This window comes from Rhinolophus sinicus, chromosome 18 (assembly GCF_057876585.1).
Source record: "Rhinolophus sinicus isolate RSI-liver-muscle chromosome 18, RSI-T2T, whole genome shotgun sequence".
NCBI classification, from domain to species: domain Eukaryota; kingdom Metazoa; phylum Chordata; class Mammalia; order Chiroptera; family Rhinolophidae; genus Rhinolophus; species Rhinolophus sinicus.
In genome coordinates this window covers 80,114,680-80,135,469 of record NC_142518.1, presented here as the reverse complement: position 1 = coordinate 80,135,469, position 20,790 = coordinate 80,114,680, and the positions used below count along the sequence as shown (strand labels likewise).

Sequence of the window (20,790 nt, the reverse complement as noted above, 5' to 3'; positions counted from 1 at the left end):
CTCTTGAACTGGGCCCTGGTGTTGAGCAATTTCAGAACAAAGGAAATCACCAAGCACAACAACAGCAAAAAACAAAAAAACACAAAAAACCAAGTATACTCACGTGTAAAAACAACGAATAACCCACACTCAACATATGCAAAATTTCAAAAATAGAAAAGCAAAGCAAAACAAAAAAAGCAGCACCAGTCTTGGCTTAAGCCCGCCAAATAATCTCCAGGTTGTCCTCTGCTGTACCAAAGAGTCTTCTGCGTATTGTGCAGGTAGAGCCGGTCACCTAGTGCCCAGAGTGACCCTAGGACTGCAGTTCTAGATGAGTGGGGCTATCGGGTCTGGATGGTAGTTTTTACAAAATCAATGCAGTTTCTGCTCTTGCCTGCACATATGTGCACAGAGAGTAACACAACCAGCCCTGTGCCCAGATCTCCTGAGTCTTAGGGCATTTCTTCCCTGTGTGTGTGTGTGTGTGTGTGTGTGTGTGTGTGTGTGTGGAGGGCAGGAGATTTCTGAGCTGCTGATAGTCCAGAGCTGTGTCTGCCTCCTACTGCTGATCCCTGGGAATGTCTCAGCTGTTGTTATTGCCCTTCCCTAGGTAGGCTGAAAAGGAGGGGGCTGGGGATGGAGGAGTCTTCTCTCTTCCAGCCCAGCCCTGTCACACTCTACCCACAGGACAGAAAATTTGGGGGCTGGGGATGTAGGAGTCTTCTCTCTCTCAGCCCAGCAATATCACACTCTTCCCAGCATCTTCCCTGGGTCAGAGCTACAAGCTTCTTCTTCCCAGAGCCTGAGCCCTAGGGCTCCTCTGTAATCTGACACTACTCCTCAGTTCAGGGGCCAGCTTGAGTCTCTGGAAGGGCGGGGCTAGGATTGGGAAAGTGGGGGGAGGGGCCCAGGTGTGGATTTTATGTCCTTTGTCTGACCTAGGGCCCAGCTGGAGGTCTCATCTGAGGTTACTGCCTAAAAAGGTGGATATGCTGCTCTCTTCGGCAGGAGAGATCAGCTGTGGAATGCTAGGAAAGAGCCCACCTCTTGGCTCTTGTGGTCTCTGTTCTGTCCTGAGACCCCCTGCGTCTTCACAGCAGCAGATGCTGGCCTAGTCTCCACTCTGCTCCCTTCCCTCTTCCCCTGCTCGCCCAATTTGCCCACCTTCATGTAATCCTACGAGTCTCTTGGCTGTTCTGTGTGATGAGCAGAGAGTCCTTTGATGGGTAATAGATATTCAATTTGTGGTAAGTTCTGGAGGAAAACTGAAGAAGACAACCTCACTGCCGCCATTCCTCTATACTTTAATTTTTTTTACCTTTGTGAATAATTTTTGACAGCTTCAATACAATGTGCCTCGGAGAAGGCCGGTTTGGATTGAGGTAATTAGGTGTTCTCTTTGCTTCTTGGATTCAAGGATCCATTTCTTTCCACAATTTTGTGACGTTATCACTGACTATTTGTTTGACTATACTCTCTGTTCCCTTCTCCCTTTCTTCTCCTTCTGCTATGCCCATTATTCTTATATTGCTTTTTCTGATAGAGTCAGAAAGTTCTTGAAGGTTTCTTTCATTTCTTTTTACTCTGAAGTCTCTCTCTTCTTCAATCTGTGTCATTTCCAGTTTTCTATCTTCTATATCACTGATTCTTTGCTCCGTGGTGTCAAGTCTACTACCTAAGCTGGTTATTTCATTCTTCATTTCTTTTATTGAGTTCTTAATCTCCAGAAATTTTATTTGTTTCTTTTTTAAAGTTTCAATCTCTTTGAGAAAATATTCATTTTGTTCTTTGATTGTGTTTCTGAATTCATTAATATTCCTGATTGTGTTTTCTTGCATCTTGTCCAGATTTTCAGAACTGCAATCTTGAATTTTCTGTCATTGAACATGTCTTTAAGTTCATTTTCTGGTGACTTTTAATTTTTTTCTGAGCTGTCTTGTTACCTTGATTATTCATGGTAATTGATGAATTATTATTTCTCTTCCTAGGCATCTGCAGGAGTGGGTTCTGCAGCAGGTTGATAGAAAGGGGTCTTTCCTTTGTTTTCTTGTGGTGTTGGTAGAATATTTTATTTTCCCTCCGACTGTAGCCTTTTATTCTCTCTCACTCTGTATTGTTATATTTTCTCTGTACTGTTCCAGCTTCTCATACAATGGGGGAATTCCCTAGAGGGCGGGCTTCTCCTCTGTTAACAGTTTACCTGAATCATAGGGCACCGCCTCTGTGGGGAGATGTGGAGATCTTCTTTCTGATGTTCAAATCTCTTCCTGCACCGCATTTGGAGCCTGTGTGTTTCAGCAGCTCTTTTTACTCCTCCAGGGATCCCCCCAGATAGGTGGGGACAGGAGCGGGTTGTGTTGTGAGAGGTGGCCCAAAGCAATGGCGGCAACCACCAGCACAGCTAGTTCTGCACCCAAGGCTCCCTCTCCTTCGCCAGAACTAGTTGTACTGCAAGTCCATGGCTGCGGACCACAGTTCTCAGAACTGCAATTATTCTGTTCTGTAGATCTGACCCTGCTACCGTTCCACTTCTAGCACTGGGAGGGTGAGGGTGGGGTTGAGCTCTGGGAGAATGGCGAGGGCGCTGCTAGACTCTGTTCCTAAGTCTTCCATCCTCTGCTTGGCAGTGAGTGCTTAAACCACCATTTTCATCTTTTTTCCCTCAGTTTTTGCTCTGAGGTCTCTGCCGTGAGCAGTGGGTTCAGCTGTGTTGTATGCTGATCCCTCACGAGGGACTGTGGGCCATAAGGGGAGCACTAACAGTCTGAATTCTTCCCTCTCCCATTACTGCGGTAAGCTCGGTCTGTATCCTGCTCCTGCAGGGTCCACATCTCCCTCCTCCCTGGCTCACCCAATTTGCCCACCTTTAGATAATTTCAGTTGCACATCTCTTAGTCTTGCCTGTCTGCTGCATAGGGAGTCCTTTGTGGAGTTATATTTGTTCAATTGTTTTGTAAATTCCAGGGGAGATTTCAAGAAGATCACCTTACACTGCCATTTTTATGTCATCTCTCTGGTGATTTTTAAGAAAAGAGTAGGTAGTTATCTATATTTATTAGGTTGTCTGTCAAGATCTTTCCCAGTTCTATGGGTCTGTATCTGAGCATACCAATATTTTCCAAATGCCCTTAAATAAATGTTTGGTTTCTTTATCCTGTTATTTTAGTAATCATTTTCTTATTGGATAAAGTTGAAGAGGGAAATGTGGAAGGAACTAAATACCATCATACCATTTCTTAACTCCACAGTTTGATATCTAATCTTTAATCTTGGCTTATTTTATATGCTTTCAATTTGGTGATTAACAACTGATGGTTCATTTTACCTATTTAATGTACCCATTCTTTGTTGTTTTTATTTGTAATAATATCAATGATGAGAATCTGCACAACTGAGAATTATTTTTATGTTATCAACTTTTGCTTACCCATACTATTAAATGTAAATTTTTAAAAATGAAAATTTCCCTTGCTCTGGGAAAGAGCTATTTCTTACTTGCCTCAGAAAGTGGATCCATTACCTCAAACAGGAAGCTCTTCCACCTGAGGTGGTTTGGGCAATTGGGTATTAACTGTAACTTCATTTACACAATTTAAAATTTTAAGAGACAAAAACAAGCCACTCCTAAAATTGGATTAATTAACCACATTAGAAATCCAAGATATTGAACAGTGTTAAACTAAATGTATTTGTAAAGTTACGTAATTTGTTAATTTTTTTCCATGTTCTTTTATGTTACAATTATGTTTTAGATATTTTTCAATACATAGCTATTAAGTATAACAAGCAATGAAAACTTTTTGGTGATTTCTATAAAGAAAATCAGCTGCTTAAAAGAGTTCAAATTCTGGAGCAATAAATCTATGTCTTGTGTGGTGTATTGTCCTTAGAGCTTTCAGTGGTATTATATCTTAAATGGCTATTATTTCAACTAGAGGAGTAAATATTTTAGTTTCATTTTAGCTTTTAAATGAAAAGGATAATAGAAGGATTACCCAATTTTCTCTTAATCATCTGCCAATTTGTTAACCACGCAGTTGCATCATTGAGGTGTATGTGATATTTTTGAACACACACCCTGAGTAAATTAAGAAAAATCATTTGAGTCCTTTGTCTGTATTCTGTTTCTGTGTTTGTATATATACCCAGACATTTGTATGGTAGACTTGCTTTTGTAAGTTCTTTCTTGCATAATATTTGCTCATGTTATTTTCCTCTTTTCTCTTTTGACCAATCAGTTATTAGAGCATTGAAAAGAGCTCCTGCCAAAGAGAAGCCTCTCCATAGCTTCTTTCCTTTTCCTGGTTTCCATTTTTGGTATAATTTACTCTTTGCTGGGGAGATTTTTCTGGGCTCATTTTGACCCAAGGCATAACTAGAGTATGCTAAGAGTAAGACAGCAGCTAAGGAAAACTATGTGGTATGTAATAGATATCAGAAACTAACTAAACTCCACGAGTAATTTGATGTAGACACAACTATTCCAACTTTCCTGAAATTGATTCCCTTGCTTATATTTCAAGATAAATAATGTGGAAAATAACTTAGCCCTAGGAATAATTGTCCTATTGAGTTAGTTTTACCATAAGCAATAACTTTTGAAGGAATCAAAATGAATCATAGTAATGAATGATGTCTGTTTACATGAAAGAGAAATCTAGGAATCCTGTGTTAGAACTTTTCTGTTAGTGGCCCTGCTAGCTGAGTTACTTTTAAGAATCATGACTTAGAAAAGGATTGAGATAAACCATAATAGAATAACCCTCTATTTTTCCAAAATTTCCATCTGGCCAGAATTTTGTTAGTATTTTTTGGGGGAGGAAGAGAAAACACAAAAGTACAGCAGGTCCAAGTTGATGAGATGCAGTAGGAACTCTTGTTTATATCAATTTCATTATATGTTATTCAGCCACAATTCCAAGAATGTATGACGATACTGAGGACTTCCTGTGATTATTTTGACCACAGTCAGGTAATAATCTTGTCTCTTAGAGTAAATTCTAACCTACTGACTGAATGATCATTTTGTTCTAGTCACCTTTCTACTGGAGTAGGTAAAGATGGTTTGTGAATTCTCTTTAGATCATTAATGCACTTAGATATGAATCTTTATTTGTATCTACATGGACCGTAAAAAGCAGCATTTACTTTTATTCTAGAACAGGAACTTACGTTATCCAGATGTGAGTGTCATGAAAGTAGTCATGTTTTAATTTTTTTTATTGGCTTAATAGGTTACTCTAGAAAATTGTGTCGAAGTTGGGCGAATTGCCAACACCTACAATCTGACAGAAGTGGATAAATACGTTAATGGTTTTGTCTTGAAGAATTTTCCTGCATTGCTGGGCACTGGGGAATTCTTGAAACTCCCTTTTGAGCGGCTGGCCTTTGTGCTTTCCAGTAATAGCCTTAAGCACTGCACTGAACTTGAGCTCTTTAAGGCTACCTGTCGCTGGTTACGCCTGGAAGAGCCTCGGATGGACTTTGCTGCAAAGTTAATGAAGAACATACGATTTCCACTGATGACACCACAAGAGCTCATTAATTACGTGCAAACTGTGGATTTCATGAGAACTGACAATACTTGTGTGAATCTCCTTTTAGAAGCCAGCAATTACCAAATGTTGCCATATATGCAGCCAGTTATGCAGTCAGACAGGACTGCTATTCGGTCTGACACCACTCATTTAGTTACATTAGGAGGAGTGCTGAGGCAGCAGCTGGTTGTCAGCAAGGAATTGCGCATGTATGATGAAAAGGCACATGAATGGAAATCATTAGCCCCCATGGATGCCCCAAGGTACCAGCATGGCATTGCTGTCATTGGAAATTTCCTCTATGTCGTTGGTGGACAGAGTAATTATGACACAAAAGGAAAAACAGCGGTTGATACAGTCTTTAGATTTGATCCTCGGTACAATAAATGGATGCAAGTTGCATCTTTAAATGAAAAGCGCACCTTCTTCCACCTAAGTGCCCTCAAGGGATATCTGTATGCAGTTGGTGGGCGAAATGCAGCTGGTGAATTACGTAAGTGTGTGCATTTATATTAAGCATGGAGACTAATTTCTTTACCCTGAAATTCTTGTTAAATCATAAAATAAGCCATTCTGTAAAATCAAAGACAAAAAATGTAACTAAAGTTTCACTTAAAACTGTTTTTCCTAGACACACACTATGCCTTATCTGGTCATATACCGTGTTTCCCTGAAAATAAGACCTACCCGGAAAATAAGCTCTACCATGATTCTTCAGGATGACGTCCCTTGAACATAAGCCCTAATGCATCCTTTGGAGCAAAAATTAATATAAGACCGGGTCTTATTTTCAGGGAAACACTGTATTGTTGGCTAGGGTACAAATTATATCTCATAAAACAATATGTTACATAATAGTTTATTAGTGCAGTATGTATGGCTTTCATATTGAAGGCTCAACAATAAAACGTATTCTGCTAATTTAAATTCTAATAGAATCTTGGACAGAATTTTAGCATGTTCCCTCATTTTTCGTTTTAGAAGCCCACATAGTATTTTACTGAACAAGTTAAAATTCTTCCTTACAAAGCACTGAGTTGTATTGTTTTTTCTTTTACATAATCTGATACGTATTAGAGGCCACAAAGTCCTATTTTTTTCTTAATTTTTTTTTAAATTATTGGGGTGACAATTGTCAGTAAAATTACATAGATTTCAGGTGTACAATTCTGTATTGCATCATCTATAAATCCCATTGTGTGTTCATCACCCAGAGTCAGTTCTCCTTCCATCACCATATATTCGATCTCCCTTACCCTCATCTCCCACCCCCCACCCCCCACCCCCCTTACCCTCTGGCAACCACTAAACTATTATCTGTGTCTATAAGCTTCTGTTTCTCATTTGTTTGTCTTGTTCTTTTGTTGGTTTTGGTTTATATACCACATATCAGTGAAATCACATGGTTCTCTGCTTTTTCTGTCTGACTTATTTCGCTCAGCATTACTCTCTCAAGATCCATCCATGTTGTCACAAATGTTCCTATATCATCTTTTGTTACACCGAATAGTATTCCATTGTGTATATATACCACAACTTCTTTATCCATTCATCTATCGAAGGACATTTTGGTTGTTTCCATGTCTTGGCCACCGTAAACAAAGCTGCAATGAACATTGGAGCACATGTGTCTTTATGGATAAATGTCTTCAGATTTTTTGGGTAGATACCCAGGAGAGGGATTGCTGGGTCATATGGCAATTTTATTCGTAATTTTTTGAGGAACCTCCGCACTGCCTTCCATAACGGCTGCACCAGTCTGCATTCCCACCAACAGTGTATGAGGGTTCCTTTTTCTCCACAGCCTCTCCAACATTTGTTACTATTTGTCTTGTTGATGATAGCCATTCTGACTGGGGTGAGGTGATATCTCATTGTGGTTTTGATTTGCATTTCTCTGATGATTAGTGATGTTGAGCATTTTTTCATATGTCTATTTGCCATTTGTATGTCCTCTTTGGAGAAATGTCTCTTCAAGTCCTCTGCCCATTTTTCAATTGGGTTGTTTGTTTTTTTGTTGTTGAGTTGCATGAGTTCCTTGTATATTCTGGATACTAGCCCCTTATCGGAGGCACTGTTTGCAAAAATCTTCTCCCATTCAGTTGGTGGCCTCTTTATTTTGTCAATGGTTTCTTTTGCTGTGCAGAAGCTTTTAAGTTTCGTATAGTCCCATTCGTTTATTTTAGCTTTTACTTCCATTGCCTTTGGAGTCAAGTTCATAAAATGCTCTTTGAACCCAAGGTCCATAAGTTTAGTACCTATGTTTTCTTCTATGCAGTTTATTGTGTCAGGTCTTATGCTTAAGTCTTTGATCCATTTTGAATTAATTTTGGTACATGGTGACCAATAGCAGTCCAGTTTCATTCTTTTGCACGTGGCTATCCAATTCTCCCAGCACCATTTATTGAAGAGGCTGTCTTTGCTCCATTGTATGTTTTTAGCTTCTTTGTCAAAAATTATCTGTCCATATTTATGTGGTTTTATTTCTGGGTTCTCAATTCTATTCCATTGGTCTATGTGTCTGTTTTTCTGCCAATACCATGCTGTTTTCATTATTGTGGCCCTGTAGTACAAGCCAAAGTCAGGCAGTGTGATACCTCCATTATTGTTCCTTTTTCTTAAGATTGCTTTGGCTATTCGGGGTCTTTTGTGGTTCCAAACAAATCTGATGATTTTTTGTTCTATTTCTTTAAAATGTGCCGTTGGGATTTTGATGGGGATTGCATTGAATCTGTATATTGCTTTGGGTAATATGGCCATTTTAACTATGTTGATTCTTCCAATCCATGAGCACGGAATGTCTTTCCATTTCTTTGTGTCTTGTTCAATTTCTTTCAAAAATGTCTTATAGTTTTCAGCATATAGGTCTTTCACATCCTTGGTTAAGTGTATTCCTAGGTATTTTATTCTTTTTGCTGCAATTGCAAAAGGAATTGTTTTTTGTATTTCTTTTTCTGAGATTTCATTGTTAGTATATAGGAAGGCAATGGACTTTTGTACGTTGATTTAGTAGCCAGCAACATTACTGTGTTCGTTGATTGTTTCTAATAGCTTTTTGGTGGAGTCTTTAGGGTTTTCTATATAGCATCATGTCATCTGCAAAGAGTGATAATTTAACTTCTTCATTTCTAATTTGCATGCCTTTTATTTCTTTCTCTTGCCTGATTACTCTGGCAAGGACTTCCAACACTGTGTTGAAAAGCAGAGGTGATAGGGGACATCCCTGTCGTGTTCCTGAACGTAGAGCAAAGGGCTTCAGTTTTTCACCATTAATTATGAGATTAGCAGAGTGCTTGTCATATATGGCCTTTATTATGTTAAGGTATTCTCCTTCTATACCTGTTTTTATTAACTATTTTAATCATAAATGGATGTCATATCTTCTCAAATGCTTTTTCTGCATCAATTGATAAAATCATATGATTTTGTCCTGTATTTTGTTAATGTGATGTGTCACATTGATGGATTTGCAGATGTTGAACCATCCTTGTGCCCCGGGGATGAACTTCACTTGGTCATGATGAATAATCTTTTTAATGCATTGTTGTATTCGATTTGCTAGTATTTTATTTAGGATTTTTGCAGCGGTATTCATCAGAGATATTGGTCTGTAGTTTTCTTTTTTTTGTGCTGTCCTTACCAGGTTTTGGTATCAGGGTAATGTTGGCCTCATAAAATGATTTAGGGAATACTGTCTCTTCTTCAATTTTTTGGAAGAGTTTGAGTAGGATTGGTATTAGATCCTCTTTGAAGGTTTGGTAGAATTCACTAGTGAAGCCATCTGGTCCCGGACTTTTGCTTTTCGGAAGGTTTTGGATGACTGATTCAATTTTGTTACTGCTGATCGGTCTGTTTAGATTTTCCAGTTCTTCATGGTTCAGCCTTGGAAGACTATATGTTACTAAGAACTTGTCCATTTCTTCTAGGTTATTGAACTTGGTGGCATATAGTCCTTCATAATATTCTTGGATAATCCTTTGTATTTCTGAGGTGTCTGTGATAACTTCCCCTCTTTTGTTTCTGATTTTGTTAATTAGTGTCTTCTCTCTTTTTATCTTAGTGAGTCTAGCCAAGGGTGTCTCAATTTTCTTAATCTTTTTAAAGAACCAGCTCTTTGTCATATTAATTTTTTTATTTTCTTTTTGTTCTCTATTTCATTTAGTTCTACTCTAATTTTTGTTATTTCATTTGTTCTGCTGACCTTGGGTTTTAGTTGTCCTTCTTTTTCTAGTTCTCTATGGTGAAACATGAGCTTATTTATTTGGGAGTTTTTTTGTTTCTTGAGATAGGCCTGTAATGAGATAAATTTCCCTCTTAAAACTGCTTTCGCTGCATCCCAAAAATTTTTGTAGGATGTTTTATCATTGTCATTTGTTTGTATGTATCTTTTGATCTCTCCTCTAACTTCTTCTTTGACCCAGTCCTTCTTTAAATGTATGTTGATAATCTCCATGTATTTGTGTTTTTTCCCTCTTTCTTTTTGCAGTTGACATCCAATTTCAATGCCTTGTGATCAGATAATCTGTTTGGTATGATTTCTATCTTCTTAAATTTGCTGAGACTGATTTTATGTCACAATATATGGTCTATCCTTGAGAATGTTCCGTGTACACTAGAAAAGAATGTATAGTCTGATGTTTTAGGATGAAGTGCTCTATAAATGTCAATTATGTCCATTTCATCTAATGTGTCATTTAGGGCTGCTATTTCGTTATTTATTTTCTGTTTGGATGATCTATCCATAGCTGTCAATGATGTATTTAAGTCCCCTAGTATAATTGTGTTTTGGCCAATTTCTCCCTTTAGTTCTGTTAGTAGTTGCTTGGTATATTTTGGTGCTCCCTTATTGGGGACATAAATATTGATGACTGTTATGTCTTTTTGTTGTACAGTCCCCTTCACCATTATGAAATGTCCATCTTTGTCTCTTGTTATCTTTTTCACCTTGAAGTCTGTTTCATCTGATATCATTATGGCTACACCTGATTTTCTCTGGGTACCATTTGCTTGGAGTGTCAATTTCCACCCTTTTACTTTGAATCTATGCTTGTCCTTGTAGCTGAGATGTGTCTCTTGGAGACAGCATATGGTTGGGTTCAGTTTTTTGATCCAATCTTCTAGGCTGTTTCTTTTTATTGGTGAGTTCAGTCCGTTTACATTTAGGGTAATATTGATATGTGAGGATTTCCTGTCATTCTATCTTTAGTTTTTTGGTAAGTCTGTGTCTCCATTGTTTCTTTGCCTTTTTGTTGTTGTCTATTATTTCTGTGTGGTGGTATTCTATGATGTTTCCCTCTCTTTCTTCTTTTATTACAGTATGTATTTCAGTTCTGGATTTTGTTTGAGTGGTTACCCTTAAGTTTATGTAAAAGAAAGTTTGGTATTTAGAGTATTCTGTTTTCTTCAGCACGCTTACTTTCTCCATTCCTGTATTCCAGTTCAGGCCTTTACTCTCCCCCTTTTTGAGTTTTGGTTGCCACAAATTGTCCCTGTTGATGGTGGTCGAATAGCTTCGGTTAGTATTTCTCGTAGTGCAGGTCATGTATTGGAAAATTCCTTCAGCTTCTGTAGCTCTGGACAAGTCTTTATTCCTCCTTCGTATCTAAAGGATATCTTTGCTGGATATGTTATTCTTGGCTCATAATTTCTCTCTTTCAATAGTTTGAATACTTGGTTCCACTCCCTTCTGGCTTGTAGAGTTTCTTCTGATAAATCTGATGATAATCTAATGGGCTTTCCTTTGTAAGTTACTGTCTTCTTTTCCCTGGCTGCCTTGAGGATTCTTTCTTTGTCATTGGTTTTAGACAGCTTCAATACAATATGCCTTGGAGAAGGCCTGTTGGGATAGAGGTAATTAGGTGTTCTATTTGCTTCTTGTATTTGAGGGTCCAGTTCTGTCCACAAGTTTGGGAAGTTGTCATCGACGATTTGTTTAAATACATTCTCTGTTCCCTTCTCTCTTTCTTCTCTTTCTGGTATGCGCATTACTCTTATATTGCTCTTTCTGAAGGAGTCAGAAAGGTCTTGTAGAATTCTTTCATTTCTTTTAAGTCTCAAGTCTCTTTCTTCTTCCATCTGTGTAGTTTCCAGGTTTCTATCTTCGATGTCATCGATTCTTTCCTCCATCTCGTCAACTCTACTACCTAAGCTGGTTATTTCATTCTTAATTTCTTCTATTGATTTCTTAATCTCCAGAAATTCTATTTGGTTCTTTTTTAAAATTTCAATCTCTTTCGTAAAATGCTCATGCTGTCTTTGCTTGTTTTTCTGAATTCATTTAACTGCCTATCCGTGTTTTCTTGCATCTCGTTGAGTTTTTCAGAACTGCAATCTTGAATTCTCTGTCATTTAAGTCACATATTTCTGTGTCTTTAAATGCCTTTTCTGGAGATTTTTCACTTTCTTTCTGAGCTATCTTGTTGCCTTGGTTACTCATGGCAATTACTGGTTTACTATTTATCTTCCTAGACATCTACAGGAGTGGCTTCTGCAACAGGTTGATAGGAAGCGGTGTTTCTTTTGCTTTCCAGTACTTGTTGGTAGAATGTTTTATTTTTTCTCTGACTGCTGCTTATTTTTCTTCTGCCACACGGTAGTGCTATGTTTTCTCTGCACTATTCCAGCTTCTCAAACAATGGAGGGATTCCCTGGGAGATGGGTTTCTCCTCTGTTAATAGTTCGTCTAGGTCACAGGGCGCAGTGTCCCGGTGGGTATGCCGAGATCTTTTGATGTTCCAAAGCTCTTCCAGCTCCTGATTCAGAGCCCGTATGTTTCAGCTGTTCTGTTTACTCCTGCAGGGATCGGCCCAGATAGTTGGGGTCAGGGGCGGGGTGAGTTGTGAGAGGTGGCCCAGAGCATTGTCGGAGACCACCACAGCTGGTCCTGCTTCCACAGCTCCCTCCCCTTTGTCGGAACTAGTTGGGCTGCGAATCTGTGTCTGCAGTCCACAGTTCTCACAACAGCAAATTTTCTGTTGTTTTGATCTGACACTGCTACTGTTCCGCTTCTCGCATTGGGCAGGTGGGGGCGGGGCGAGCTCTGGGAGGGTGGGAGGGGGCGGTTAGTCTCAGTGCCTAAGGCTTCCGTTCTCTGCTTGGCAGTGAGGGCTTAAACCACCGTTTTCAGCCTTCTTCCTCCAGTCTTTTCTCCGAGGTCTCTGCCGTGAACGTTGGGTTCAGCCATGTTATATGCTGCCCCCTCAGCCCTGTGGGCCATAAGCGGTGCCCTAGCAGTCCGAGTTCTTCCCTGTCCCGCAGCTGCGGTAGTTCCGGGAAGCAGCGAGCTCGGAGCACTGAGCTATGTCTGCGTCCTGTGACTGCGCTGCTCCGTCTCTGCACTTCTCCCTTTCCTCCTACCCCAGCTCTCGCGAATCTCCCACCTGTAAGTGATTTTGGTAGTTGGCCTCTTCGTCTTGCCTGTCTGCTCTGCAGGGAGTCATTGTGGAGTTTTTGTTGTTTGATTAGTTGTAATTTCCAGGGGAGCTTTACAACAGCTCACCTCACGCCGCCATTTTTCCCCTTTTCCAGAGCCAAAATCAACTATTAGTTTTAAAAATCATTCTTTCTTGGTGAAATACCAAACAGTTTTCTTCACTGTAGGCTGAGCTTTATTGGATGGTCGCTTTTTTTGTCCTAATCTAAGATTGGTCGCATGTACAGTTAACGTAATAATACTTTTGAAATGTAGATAAATACTAGAAAATACAATTGTATTATTTTAGAAACATTGGAATGAGATAGCTGTCCAAAAGGGAAATCAGGAAGACCACATTTTTTATCATGCCTTACATGTCTGTCATTGCAATCATTGTTTGGCCTTTTTTTCACCACTATTGCTTTATTCTTTGTTGTAGAGTCCTTGCAGTTGTCTAGAATGCTGGGGACATTTAAAATATTGACATTAGCTTGGATAAATTCAGCGTGATTATCAGAATAATTCTCCTTAGTATGCTAAGAAATAAATGGTAGTTTAATGGATTTGAGAATAAGCTATTTGTAGGAGACAAAAATAACTGCTCTTAGTCTTACACTTTTCAGCTTATCAAGCCCTTTCTTGTTAGTGACATGATCTTAATGTTACTGATCTTTGCCACCCACAATTTTTCTCCTTTGTTGTCACAATTATACTTTTTTCCTAAGACCAGACTTTCCAGATTGTTGGACTAGGTGTCATGATTACGAAACACACAGGTTTCCCAATATATTTTAATAATCAGACTTTTAAAAGCATTTGAGGCATTAATACCTTTAATGTATAATTGCCATTTCAGGTCTCGTCAGTCAACCCACACATGTTATTTTCATGTTATACTATATTAAATTTATGGTGTCTGGATATACCCACAAGCTGCAACTAGTGACTTGGTGCTTTCTTAGGAAAACCACTTGTGTAAGATCATCTTCACAAGTTTACAAATTGTATATTATCAACCCTGGCAGTCAATTGTCATTTTGAATTTTTTTTTCTCAAAGGAAATAGCTACATTTTTCAGTCCAGACTTGCTTGTTGATTTTATCATCCCTGTTAATATGTAGCTCTTAAGTTCAATATATGTTGCTCACATTGGTTAGAGTCCTAATTCTTCTGAGAATTTATAATCTTCAGGCCAAGAACAGGCATTACATACAACCTACAAGTTAGAGGTTTTCTTTTCTGACTTGATCCCCACCTAGTTTGAGCTTTTTACATGTTATATTCAATTGGGAACAAGAAGACTACTCCATTGGTAAAGGGGCTGGCTTCCTTGCTCAGGACATTCAGAAATCACCTCCATCTCTTATTAAAAACAGTCTTCTGTATTTCAGCTTGAAAGTGAGAAGAAACATTTAAAGGCCAACTATTTGATATTCTTTCCCTTTGAAATTATCTTTTTTAATATGTATGTAGCTAAACTATTACAGAAAATGATTGCTTTACTTAAAATCAATATTCCCAGCAAATCCAATCTGTAGTAAATATTTTAAGTTAAAATATATTGTAAGTTTGTTTTAAAATTTATGTGATTGACTTATTAAGTGCACTCAAAGTGAAAGTCTTGATTCCAGGAGATCCTTCAGGACAAAAAGAGTCATTACATAAAACCAAGAAATGAGGAGCTTCAATTTTTTTCCAGACGCAACCCCACTCCTTTAGCGTTCCTCCTATGTTGTATCCTAGAGGGAGCAAGAAGTCAACTGTCCCATCTTGTCACATTCTTTATTGTTGAGATAACTAAGCCTGCTATAACCTGCCCTGATTACCTCCCAAAAGAACAATATCAATGAGTTCTTCTGAATTTTATCTGTTAATGTTTCTCTGTGTAAATAAGAAAAGTATATGTGTCACTTGCCCTTTCCAGGTTCTAGGGCCCACTGTTTCTGCATAATAGCAGATTTTGGTTCTAAAGAAACTCTTGCTTTTATTTCTGAATATTCCAGCCAGAGGCTGGGTTTTTAACTTTTCTCCTGCTCCATAAGCGTTGCTTTTTTTTTTAATGGAAACCAACCCCTACACACATACACAAATGCACACACACACACGCACACACACACACATTTGTTGTAATAACTTAATATTCCCATCTTAACTGATTATGATGACATATTAATATGCTTCTGTAAATAAAGAAGGGGGTAGGAATGAGTGTCAGGAAAAGAGGATTGATGGGAGAGCCTTTTAATAATTTGATAGGTTCATTGCATTAGTGCCAGTACATCATTTATTCTTCATACACACAATAACCATTGCCTATATATAATTATGAAAGAAAACAGTGGCAGCATTTGCAAGACATTTTAGATCATTTTAATGCATTTGGCCTTTTAAAATCCTTTCATGGAGTGCTTGGACCCAAGCCCATAGTACATCAAAATGATACTACTAGTGTATGTGTATATGAGCCTGGCATATTGATGAAATATAATTCCTTAGAAACGTTGCTTTACTTTGACACCAGGTATAATGGGAACCTAGGGGAAGCTTAGAGTAGCTGTCACTTAAGTGAAAAAGGAGTCAGTTATTTCTGGCATCATTCAAAGTTATGTCATAAGCAATCGATCTTCCATTGAGGTTTTCTATATTGAAGATAAATATGACAGCTAGGATATCTTTCACTTCAGTTAAATATTAATAAATCAAGTTTGCAAATAATGAAATAACTTATTAAAAACATATTAGATTTTTTTCAAATATATGTACAAGAAACTTGCTGAAATTTATCAAATGCCTCCATATCCCTTAATGGATTTGGGGTATTCTTTAATAAACAGCACATCACCAACTAGCACTTTAGGATTCTAGAGCCCATTTACCTTCTGTAGGAGCCATCATTGTCCAAATGGTTTTCTTCAGGCCTAATCTCTTTCCCAATCTCAAAGAACGAGTAAATTTTATATCATCCCTTGGGACTGATTCTGGACTCAAGTGGACTCATCCAAGAAAATAAGATTCCTGGTGAAATATGTGAAACAACCAACCTAAATGTAATTCTTAAATTGGAGAGTGCCCCTAATTTAAATACCAGGCCACCAGACTACTGAAGATGATTTTCTAGAGTAGGGGTCAGCAAAATTCTGTAAAGAGCCAGAAAGTAAATATTTTCAGTTATGAAGATCTCTTCATAACTAAGCAAAACAACTATAGAAAACTTATTTAAAAAATGGGTGAGGCTGTGTTCTAATAAAGCTTTATATGAACACTGAAATTTGAAATGCATCTAATTTTCTTATGTCACAAAATATTCTTTGATCCCCCCCAACTCTTTAAAAATGTAAAAACCATTCATATTTTTTATCTTGAGTGCCATACAGAAGATTGCATACTGGATTTGACTTCCTAACTATAGTTTGCCTGACTCTTGTTCTAGATTTTCCCAGTTACCTCATTACAGTGCCCACCGCTCATAGACAATAATGGAACCACTGCTTTGTGGGTGCAACTCCTTGCCTTGCATCACCCCTTGTCCCCTGCCACTATCAAAATTATTGGCACTATTCTTGTAAATATTGAAAACAGAAATAAGGGCATGAATACCAGGTGTGACAATTAAGTTCACAACCCCATCCTAGAAAAAATGCTACATGCCTCATTGCTAAATATCATTATAGTCACCTTCGAAGTACTCCCCTTGGGAAGCTATGCACCAATGCCAGCACCTAGTCCACCCTTCAAAGCAATTTTGGAACTCTTTTTCTGGAATGGCCATCAGAGCTGTCATCATATTACACTTGATGTCCTGAATGTCATCAAAATGTCTTTCTGTCAATATTTCCTTTATCTTCAGGTAAAGAAAGAAGTCATTGGGGGCCAGATCAGGTGAGTAGGGAGGGTATTCCAATACAGTTACTTTTTTATTGGCTAAAATCTCCCTCATGGACAGTGCCGTGTGAGCTGGTGCATTGTCGTGATGCAAGAGCCATGAATTGTTGGTGAAAAGTTCAGGTGGTCTAACTTTTTCACGCAGCCTTTTTCAGCACTTCCAAATAGTAAACTTGGTTAATGGTTTGTCCAGTTGGTATAAATTCATAATGAATAATCCCTCTGATATAAAAAAAAGTTAGCAACATCATTTTGACTCTTGATTTGGACTGACAGAACTTTTTTGGCTGTGGACCATTGTGCACTTTGACACTTTGTTTCAGGGTCCAATTGATACACCTATGTTTCATCACCAGTGATAACATGGCCCAAAACGTCGTCTTGCCTCTCCAAAAGGTCTTGGCAAACTATGCCCCTCCTTTGCTTTTGTTCATCAGTGAGTTCCTTCGGGACCATTTTTGCACACACCTTTCTCATGCCAAGATTTTCAGTTAAGATTTTTCCAACTGATTCTCTATTGATGTTTACTTGGTCTGCTATGCTTCTCATAGTCAGCCAACAATTTTGATGCATGTTTTGATGAATTTTTGCAATGTTTTTGTCAGTTCTGCTGGTTATTGGCTGTCCTGACCTCTTTTCATCAGTGGCGTGTTCTCTCCCCTCAGAAAAACATTTAATCCATTTGTACACTGCCATTTTCTTCATGGCATTATCCTCATAAATGTGGACTAACATGTCCCTGATTTCACTTCCACTCTTGCCAAGTTTAACAAGAAACTTAATGTTTGTTCGTTGCTCTAATTCAAGCTCAGACATTCTCGTGATGGCACACAAAAACACACAGCAACAATAATGAACGTCACTCAGCAAGACACCGCCACACGTTGACACAAACACAGCTGTGAGACTCTGATACCAAGGTTATGAAACCTTACTGAGGTGTTTGTACAGTGTTGCCAATGTAAGCACACAGTGGCAAGTTCATGAACGTAATTGTCAGACATTGTATATACATTTTTAGTTAGCTATATTCTACTTTAAAGCTAAATGATACTGATTTTACTAATGACAGCAATTCTGCATGAAGAAAATAGAGATTAAATGATGGGAAGAGCTAATGCACATGGATTATTTAGGTGGAAGAATATAAATTTACAAATGATGAACTATAGTTTAGTTATTATGTTATTGGTGGTTAATAACCATCTTATACTTAGGGGCTTCGTATAAGATATATATGTATAGATGTAGATGTATAATACATGTATAGGTGTATATATAGATGGATTCTTATAACCTCTATTAGGAAAAAATGCAATTAACTCAGTGACAGAAGAACATCATTGTCTTTCTACATAGGAAAACTTTAAAATCATAAAGATATTTCAACGTCTAGCTTCACTATAAAAAGAATAAGAGGAAGCTAATAGAAAGTGGATTAGAACCGATTGTATAAGACATAAGGAAAGACTGTTGCACTCTAGAAATTTCAAAGTTCAAAGCCGAGTTCTTAAGAATCACATAGAAATAAAGTAAAACCTGTCTTTGACATCAAATACATGGAAAAGAAGAAGTTGCTAGTCTTTTAAAACCCCTTTACTGATAAGGTGTGTGATTATACTACCTTTTTATCAGTGAAAACCCCTACCATTAATTTCTTTGCTGATGCCAAGTACCAATCAATATACTAGATTCTCTACAAGCTTAGAGAGAGAGATAATAAAGTACATTCAGTAGGAGTTTGTTTGTCAAATATGTGAAAATTCGTGTTAAAGGCAAATGGAAATGCACATTAAAGAAGACATCCAGTGACCGCAAATACTAAAAAACAATATTGGAGTATGTGGCAGTTTTAGCTTGTTGTTAATTGTTGGAAAATGTTCCCCTTATTTGGGGGAAAGATTTTGCTGAATCTTGCTACTTGATGGAAGAGTTTAGAAGAAACAAAGTTAGTAGGGGTCCAAGCCTGAACTAATGAACAAAACTAACAAGAGTGTAAATCAAAATGAAAGTAGTAAAAGCCTTTGAAATAAGACTGAAAGCTCAAATCCATATAATTAGAAAAGGGAGTCAATAAAAGCAAATGAAGTGGTATAATATAGGTGTTGTTAGAATACTTCACATAGTGAATTTGATGAAGAAGTGAAATTATTAAATACGAGGTATGACAATGAACTTCGAGGACTTGCTGCAATGGTGCTGCTAACCTTTTTGTATAAAAGAGGGATTATTCATTTTGAATTTGTACTAGCTGGACAAACAGTTAACCAAGTTTGATGTTTGGAAGTGCTGAGTTGCTGAATGAAAAAGTTAGACTACCTGAACTTTTCACCAACAATTTATGGCTTTTGCATCACAACAATGCACCAGCTCACAAGGCACTGTCTGTGAGGGAGATTTTAGCCAGTAAAGAAATAACTGTATTGGAGCAACCTCCCTACTCACCTGATCTGTCTTCCAATGACTCCTTTCTTTACCTGAAGATAGAGGAAATATTGAAAGGAAGACATTTTGATGACATTCAGGACATCAAGTGTAACATGATAATAGCTCTGATGTCCATTCCAGAAAAAGAGTTCCAAAATTGCTTTGAAGCATGAACTAGGTGCTGGCATTGGTGCATAGCTTCCCAAGGGGAGTATTTCCAAGGTTACCGTAGTGATTCAGCAATGAGCTATGCAGCACTTTTTCCAGGATGGGTTTGTGAACATAATTGTCCAACCTTGTACAGTAGAAAATCTGTTTACTTTTGTCTGTTCTCATGTTAATTTTTTTAATTAAAGTTTATTGGGGTGACCATTGTTAATAAAGTTATATAGATTTCAGGTGTACAACTTTGTAATATATCATCTATATTCTGTAATACATCATCTCACATTGTATGTTCACCACCCAGAGTCAGTTCTCCTTCCATCACCATATATTTGATCCCCTGTACCCTTATCTACCACCCTCTTTCCCCCTTACCCACTGGTAACCACTAAACTATTGTCTGTGTCTATGAGTTTTTGTTTCTCATTTGTTTGTCTTGTTCTTTTGTTGTTTTCAGTTTTATATTCCACCTATCAGTGAAATCATATGGTTCTCAACATTTTCTGTCTGACTTATTTCGCTTAGCATAATAATCTCAAGATCCATCCATGTTGTCACAAATGTTACTACTTCATCTTTTCTTATGGCAGAATAGTATTCCATTGGATATATATACCACAACTTCTTTATCCGTTTTTAATAGGAAACTCTGTTGAACGGATGATTCATCAGTCAGAATTGTGTTTGGCTGCAGGTAACAAAACCTTATTCCCGTGGATTGATCAAATCGCCATACCCAGTAGTCTTCTTCCATTTCTTTGCCTAGAAGTATATTATGGTCAACTCCAGCTTCAAGGGAATCTGCTAATTTCAATTTTATTTTGTTTGGCACAGCACTTACCTGAGCAGAGTTGTGGTTCTGTTAGTAAGCAAAAAAGCAGGATTGGGAGAAACAAGAAATTGGGTTGGCATCTGGCAGTGTCTGCAATAAATTTTATAAATTTTTCAAGTTGATCTAAACTTCGTGCTTTTAACCAGAGTTCTCATAACAGTCTTATATCTGTCTGCATTTTTAAAAAGGCTCACAGTCTGGACAGTTATGGTTATATTATTGAGGTTGTAATAAATTGATAGTTAAATAAGTTGATGTCACTTCTCCAAAGAATTTTGTTAAAGATGATAAATTACTGAGAGCAGTACCCCTAATAAAAATCTTAACTTCATATTATGCTGCTAATCATCTCAAATTAAGAGAAGTACTGGCTGCAACAATGTTGGGTATGTATAGACTATTGGCTTTAATGTATACATGTAGAAAAATTATTGTTAGTGTCCTGTTTGTAGTCTGGGTATGAAATAAAGCAATATGCATTAGAACATACACAAGCGGTGTGCATACTTTCATTTTCAACTTAAAATTTTGCTTCACATTTAGTAACCTTT

The 20,790-nt window shown here is 37.8% G+C and overlaps 1 protein-coding gene across 7 annotated transcripts in view; it reads left to right on the top strand.

Annotated features, from left to right (window-relative positions):
* Positions 1–20,790, top strand: part of KLHL13 (kelch like family member 13) — a 278,952-nt gene that overhangs the window by 240,445 nt on the left and 17,717 nt on the right. For all 7 annotated transcript variants that reach the window (XM_088794842.1, XM_088794843.1, XM_088794841.1 and 4 more), the window contains one exon: positions 5,217–6,012. In XM_088794842.1, coding sequence (XP_088650968.1) covers positions 5,217–6,012 — 796 coding nt within the window. The remainder of the gene's footprint in view (positions 1–5,216; positions 6,013–20,790) is intronic.